Source organism: Panthera leo, chromosome C2 (assembly GCF_018350215.1).
Source record: "Panthera leo isolate Ple1 chromosome C2, P.leo_Ple1_pat1.1, whole genome shotgun sequence".
NCBI classification, from domain to species: domain Eukaryota; kingdom Metazoa; phylum Chordata; class Mammalia; order Carnivora; family Felidae; genus Panthera; species Panthera leo.
This window is the reverse complement of record NC_056687.1, coordinates 3,814,068-3,821,810: the sequence shown is the minus strand read 5'-3', so window position 1 is coordinate 3,821,810 and position 7,743 is coordinate 3,814,068. Positions and strand designations below refer to the sequence as shown.

General features: G+C 42.3%; 1 protein-coding gene across 1 annotated transcript in view; it reads left to right on the top strand.

Moving 5' to 3' along the window:
• Positions 1-450: 450 nt before the first annotated feature.
• ABCG1 (ATP binding cassette subfamily G member 1) overlaps positions 451-7,743 on the top strand; it is an 81,103-nt gene continuing 73,810 nt past the window's right edge. The window contains exons 1-2 of the mRNA XM_042954523.1: positions 451-498; positions 1,459-1,506. Coding sequence (XP_042810457.1) covers positions 1,504-1,506 — 3 coding nt within the window. The 5' untranslated portion in view covers positions 451-498; positions 1,459-1,503. The remainder of the gene's footprint in view (positions 499-1,458; positions 1,507-7,743) is intronic.

Genomic DNA, 7,743 nt, shown 5'->3' with positions numbered 1-7,743 from the left:
CTGATGAACTGTAGTCTTTGCTGTTAATTGTTTTAAACGTGTGTCATTAAAAAAATAAATTTCACAGCGCTCCGAAATGTGAAATCTATCATCTGACCAAAAGCGGGAAGCTACCCGTAGACGGGCACTCGGCCAGTCTGTGGGCAGACAGGTGCTATTTTGTGACAGTAACCCCAGAGGGAGCAGACCGACCCTTAGTAACCTCTCATGCTTCCTGTTTGCTGCAGGAACCATTGCGCTGGTAATATTATTATGCATGTGATTGCATTATGCCCATTTTAAAACAATTCGTTTTGTATGGACACAGAACAGAAACTGAAATCGTGGCTTCTGGTTTGGGGGTTTTCACATGTCTGCAGTGATGAAAATTGAAATCCTGGCCTGCATAAGGCAGACGTTACTTCCCTTTCTTAATGGCAAAATAAATACGTTGCGTGCAGAGGGGTCTGTTTTGCAGCAGAAGGGCTCCCTGGGAAGTGTTTACATCTAAGCTTGTGGGTAAGTCGCTGACAAGGTGCTTTTTAGTAAAAAAAAAAAAAAATTTTAAATATAAATGTATACAGTAAATGTAGCCAGTTGTAGATCAAAGAAACGATGTCGTGTGTGTTAGCACGGGCACCGACAAAAATTTATAATGTAAGCTGTGACGTGAAGTGCCTGTGACTGAGATCAGTCAGCCGGCAAATACTGGAGAGCCATGTAGGAGGCAGGCATCTGCTGGATGTTGGGGCTCAGTGAGAATGGGCCAGAGCCTCTTTGTCCTCCGAGCCCACAGACCAGTGAGGGAAACACGACCAGTCCGTAAATGTGGATGAGTTGCCTGTCAAGGAAAGGTAAGATGCCTTAATTTTTTTCCAGTTTTATTGAGAATGAATCGACAGGTAATATGGTACTAGTCCGAAGTGTGCCATGTAACGATTCGATAATGTTTGTATCTCCAAAGAATCACCACAATAAGCGTAGCTGACACCCATCACCTCGCATAGTTACGAGTTTTTTTCCTGTGAGGAGAACTTTTAAGATTTATTGTCTTAGTGGGGCACCTGGGTGGTTCCGTCGGTTAAGCGTCCGACTTCGGCTCAGGTCATGATCTCCCGGTTCGTGGGTTCGAGCCCCGCGTCGGGCTCTGTGCCGACAGCTCGGAGCCTGGAGCCTGCTTGGGATTCTGTGTCTCCCTCTCTCTCTGCACCACCCCTGCTTGTGCTGTGTCTCTCTGTCTTTCAAAAATGAATAAACATTAAAAAAAATTTCAGATTTATTCTCTTAGCGGTTCTCAAAGACACAATACGGTAATGTTCACCGTGCCCTACGTACGTTACATCCTCCAGGACTTACTTATCTTATAACTAGAAGTTTTAACCTTTGACTACCATACTGACGCCTTAACATTTGATATTGAAATGTCACTCTGAGCTAGGAGTTCCTTTGTACATTTATGCACCCATTTTTCCCACACAGAACTGTTCGTCACAGGAAGAAGAGAAGAGTAAGCCATTTGGGAGGATGGTGAGTAATGACAACAGTGGGGGAGGGTGGGAGAAGGTCATGGTCTGAGGACCTGGAAGGCAATATCAGAGGCACACGAGCTACCCACTCTTCCCTCTTCTCAGCTCCCAGGCACTGTAACTACCCCATCTTATCCAACTGCCACGGTGGTGCTCTTGATATTCCCATTTTGCTGATGAAGACTGAGGCTTTGAGACGTTAGGACCGGCTCAGCACCACAGATGGCTAACGATGGGGCCCGCATCCTATCCATCACTGTCCCTGCAGGTGCCTGGGTGCCTGTGCACGCACACACATAATTTCTAGTAAGGAGGAAGAACATTGTCCCATCCCTCCTCACCTTCTCACCTTCACAGTTGACAAAGAACGGTCATAAATGCTTCGTTGCCCGGCAGCCCACCGTGTGGTCCTGAGTGACCTAGTGCTCTCTGGTTCCTTGTCCTCTCCCTATTCATCCCTAAAACTCTACCACCTACTTCCTCGCTCCCCATGCTCCATGCGACGTCTATTTTCTGCCACAGGGTGGTCTAAGGCCACCTCATCTGGAGTGGCCTCACTCAGGACTGTCCTGTGACTTTAAAAAAAAAAATTAGTCTTTGAATTTTGAGTTAATTGCAGGCTCCCATGGAGTTGTAAGAAAGAACAAAGAGAGACCCTATGTGCCCTTTACCTAGCTCCCTCCATGGTAACATCTTGCAAAATTGCAGTACAACATCACATCCCGGGTACTGACACTGATAGAGTCCAGATACAGAATGCCATCCACACAAGGGTCCCTCATCCCCCCCCCTTCTATAGCTCCATTCTCTTTCTTTCCACTCAATCCCCTCCCTAACTCTTGACAACCACAAACCTGTTCCCCATTTGTGTAATTTTGCCATTTCAAGAATGGCACATAAATGGAATTATACAACGTATAACCTCTTAGGACTGGCCTTTTCCAGGAGGATTCTCCAGAGATCCATCCAGGTTGTTGGGTATTGAATAGTTCTTTGGTTTTTATCGCTGGGTAGCGATCCATATCATAGACGGGCGACAGTGTAACTATTTACCTATTGACAGACATCTGGGTTGTTTGTAGGTTTTGGCTATTACAGATAGAACTGTGTAAACATTTCTTGCTAATTTTTGTGGGAATGTAAGTTTTCATTCTCTGGGACAAATGTCCAGGAGTGCAATTGCTAGAAGTTGAGGTGATGGCCTTCTATTTCTATTTTTCTGAGTGTTTTTTTTAAAGCCATGAATAGGTGTTCAACTTTGTCAAGGGCTTCTTCCACATCAACTGGCACGATTGTATGATTTTTCTTCTTTAGTCTGTTAATATGGTGTACCACAATATGGTGTTCATATATTGAACCAGAGTTGCATGCTTGGGATAAACCCCACTTGGACATAGTGTATCATTTTAAATGTATATTGTTGAATTGTTCGCTAATATTTTGTTAATGGTTTTTGCGTCTATATTTATGAGGGATTTTGGTCTGTAGTTTTTCCTTTTTTAATACTTTGCTGATACGAGGGTAATACTAGTTAAATAAAATGAATTGGGAAGAGTTCCCTCCTTTTCTATTTCTGGAGGAGATTGTATAGAATTGGTGTGAATTCTTCAAACATTTGGTAGAACTCTCCAGGGAAGCTGTCTGGGCCTGGAGAGTTCCTTCTTTCTTTCTCCCTTCCTTCCTTCCTTCCTTACCTCCTTCCTTCCTCTTTTTGAGTTTTAAAATGATGAGTTCAATTTCCTAAATAGTTATAGGGCTATTCAAATAACCTATGTCTTTTTTGAGGAATTCATTCATTCCATCTAAATTGTCAAATTTATTGTGCAGAGTTGTCTGTATTGTTGCCTTACGGTCTTCCAGATGTCTGTAGGATCTGTATTGATGTCCCCTGCCTTGTCTTTAATATTGGTAATTTGTGTCTTCTGTGTTTCTTCTTTGTCAGTCTTGCTGGAGGTTTTTCAGTTTTACTGATCATTTCTAAATGATAGTGTTTCGTTGATTTTCTTTATTCTTCCACTTTTAATTTCATTGATTTCTGCTCATATCTTTATGATTTCCTATATTTTGGTTTATTTTTCTCCTTTTTCTACATTCTTGAGGTAAGAGTTTACATTATGGATTTGAGATTTTTCTTCATTTTTAATGAGGAAATTTTAACTTTAAAATATGCTTTTAGCACTCTACATTTCCACTCCACACTGATGTAGTCCTCACATGTGTACTTTGATACAGGTACTTTCATTTTAATTCAGTTAACTGTATTTCATTTGCCCTTAGGATCCCCTCTTAGACTCATGGATTATTTAGAAGTGAACTGTTTCAATTCCAAGTGTTGGAGATTTTCCTATTATCTTTTTATTATTGATTTCTAGTTTGATTCCATTTGGGTCAGAGAACACACTCTGCATAATTTCAGTTCTTTTGAATGTGTTGAGGTTTGTTTTATAAGGATAAGATCTATGTTGGTACATGTTCCATGAACATTTGAGAAGAATGTGCATTCTCCCATTGTTGGCTGGAGCGTTCTATAAATACTGATTGGATCCTGTTGCTCAGTGGTGCTATTGAGTTCTGTATCCTTGCTGATTTTTCTGTCTAGTTGTTCTAGTGGTTGTTGAGAGAGGCGATTAAGTCTCTGGCTGTAATTGTGAATTTATCTATTTCTTCATTCAGTTCTATCAGATTTTGCTTCACATAGCTTGTAGTTCTGTTGTTTGGGTAATTTACACTTAAAAATTTTTTTAATGTTTATTTTGAGAGAGACAGAAACAGAGAGCCAGCAGGGAAGGGGCAGAGATAGAGAGAGACACAGAATCTGAAGCAGGCTCGAACTCACAAACCGTGAGATCATGACTTGAGCTAAAGTCAGAGGCTTAACTGACTGAGCCACCCAGGTGCCCCTGTAAGTATTGACATGTAATGTAAGTATTGACATGTTGGGCTTAAGTATGTATTTTATTTTTTATTTTCCATGTTCTATGTTTTTCGTTTTCCTGTTTTCTTTTTTCTGCCTTCCTAGGAGTCACTTGAACATTTTTTGTTTAGAATTGCTTTCTGACTTCTCTGTGTTTTGAAAGCATCTCTTTGTATTACTTTTTTAGTGGTTTCTCTAGGTGTTACATTACATGACATCAGTCTTTTAGTGTCATGGTTTTATAAGTTGGAGTTGTCATGTAGAGATCTTGTCTCCCCTTATACCTCCTCACCCTCCTTTGTTTATAATGTAATTGTCTTAAATATTTACTTTACACACATGTAGAAGCACATCAAACAATATTACAACTTTTGCTTTAACCATCAAATGCAATTTGAAAAACTCAAGAGTGAAAGGAAAAGTTTATTTTGTTTACTCATATTTTTACTTAAAGTGTTCTTTCTCTTTTTGGATGTATAAAACTTCCTTCTTTTACCATTTTCTTTATGTTTTGGAGAATTTCCTTCAGCCATTTTTGTAGGGTATGTGTACTTGTAACACATTTTCTTAAATTTGTCTTGATTTCCCTTTCACTCCTGGATTTTTTTTCTGGATATAAGAGTCTAGGTTGATAGTTCTTTTCTTTCCGCGAGTGAAAAATGTTGTGCCAATTCTTTCCAACCACTGTTGTTTTCAATAAGAAATCTGCTGTAATTTGAATTGCTTTTTCTTTCCAGGTAAGATGTCATGTCTCCCTCACTGTCTTCAGTATCAGAAGTTTGACTATGGCATGTCTTATTGTAGATTTATTTGGATTTATCCTATTTGGAATTACTTAACTTCTTGAATCTTTTGAATCTGGAGGTTTCTGTCTTTTGCCAAATCTGGAAGTGTTTAGCCATTATTTCTTTGAGTATTTCCAACCTCCAAACACCCTTCTGAGACTATAGGTATTCTGTTAGATCTTCTGTTAGGGTCCCATAGAGCCCTCAGCCTCTGCTCATGTATAGTAGTCCATTTTCTCCCTGTTGTCCAGACTGGATAATTCCTGTCATTCTATTGTCCAGTTCGTTGATTCTTTCCTTTCTCCTCTCCATTCTGCTGTTGGGCCCATCTGCTGAGTTTTCCATTTTAGGTATCGTATTTTTCAGTTCTAAAATTTCCATTTCATTTTCTTTATATCTTCTATTTCTTTGCTGAGACTTTCTGTCTTCATTTGTTTCAAGTGTTGTCACAATTGTTCACTGAAGCATTTTGATGAAGGTTGCTTTTAAATTTTGTGAGGTAATCATGGCATTTTTTGTCATCTTGATGTTAGCATCCAGTGACTGCTTTTTTTCATTTGAATTGTGATTTTCTTGGTTCTTGGATAATGAGATTTTTGATGGAAACCTAAATATTTTTGATATTATGTAATGAAACTTTAGATCTTATTTAAGCTTTCTGTTTCAGTTGGCTTCCTCTGATACCACGAAGGTAGGAGAAGTGGGAGGACACTGCCTCGTTACTGCCAGATGAGAGTAGAAGTCCAGGTTTCCTGCTCAGTCTTTGTTGACCTCCAAGGGAGGAGCTCCTCATTACTGCTGGGAAGGATTGGAGTTTGGATCCCCTCTTGGCTTCCACCCATACCTCCCCGGCTGGGAGAGATAGGGGACCTCATTATGCTCCCCACCTGATCTCCACTGGCACCATGGTTGGGGGAGAGTGTAGAGTTCTTGTTGACACTGGGCGGTGGTGAAGGTCCTGACTCTACTGGATCTCCTCTGCCACCGTCCCAGTGAGGAAAGGGGAGGCTCCTCATTACTGCCTGGTGCGGACGGATTCCAGCCTCCGTTTATGGCCTTCTCTGCCACCATGTTGACCAGGGATGGGGACAGGTTCTGGTGCTCCATTATGGCCTGAGGAGGGCGGAAATTAGGCTCAACACTCATCTTTATTGGTGTAGGTGGGATGGGGCCACATTTTATCATGTGGTGTTTGACTGGAGTACAGCAGTAATTGCCAAAAAAACATCTATATTTCTAGGGTGCCCCTTTTCTGTTCTTTTGGCTGTTTGGGGTGGGGGGCTTTTTTTTTTTTTTTTTTTTTTTGCTTGTTTGTGCCCATTAGCATTTCCAGGTTGTTGGTTTCTTCAAATGAGTGTTTGGGATATACGAGTCACAAAGAAAACCCGGGGACCTCAGCTAGTGTGGTTCCTTGGGTCCCCTAAGGTGTGCGTTGGTGGTATAGTGGTGAGCATAGCTGCCTTCCTTGGGTCCCCCAAGGTCCTTGGGCTATGGTCTCCTCACATTTGTTTTGTATAATGTCCAGAGTTTTTAGCCGTGCTTCGCTGGGGGGAACAGAGAAAAGCACATCTGCCCCATCCCCACCCCCACTAGCGTGCCTGTGACTTTTAACACATTGAACACGCACTTCTTCAGATCTCTCTCCCTGTTTGAAAGAGGTGTGGTGCTCAAGTGCGAAGAGTACTCAGCAAGAGTCCGGAGACCCGGGGTTTCCAAACCTCACGGAACCTGCATCACCGTGTTTCCAAGGCAGGATCATTTACTGAGATAATTTCGGAAGCTAATTTCCTTGCTTTAGCTATTTTCCCCTCCCTTCCCTTAAAAAGTAGCCAAATCTTTTTAATTAAATTGTTTCTCTCTTGCCTTGGGGACTTGTGAGTTGCAGGGGCCTGCCCAGAAGTTTCCAGCCATGCAGAAAATAATCTCCCCAACCAAATTTTTGCTTCCAAAAGCCCAGGTTCAAGTAGGTGATTGCCCAGATCTTCCTGGGGAGTTGAGGAGGGGGGGTGGGTGAGTGGAGGAGAGAGGGAGGCGGCTCAGGAAAAACATCCCCTGGCTGGGGAGGGGACAGGTGGGGTTTGCGGATCACAGGAGAGCTCAGGTGTCTCGGGGAGGCAAGAGGACTTCAGGGCAAAGAGCACACTGGACTCCACCTGTGGTCTTTGGAGCAAAGAGAGTAGGTCTGTACCGGAGCTGACACAGTATGGAGGCCTTGCCTTCCAGGGACCAGGGGCAGATTATTTGACTGCTGAGAAAAACAAAATGTGGTCTGCCCTGTACTTGGGGCTGGAGTGTCGGATCCTAGTGTGTTCCAGTGAGGGCATCTGCCTTCTTACCTTGAGGGGACGTCCTGAGTGTCACATGGGACAATGCCTGTTAGAGCACCTTCCAAAACATCAGAGGTTGTTCAACATAACTCATGATTTTTATCAAGCACCTCCTCTGGCTAGATGCCAGCATGATTTTGGAGACAAAGAAACATTCCAGAAGCATTGGGATTTATGACCTCCTGGGGGAGATAAGGCACGTGCCTGGGTGA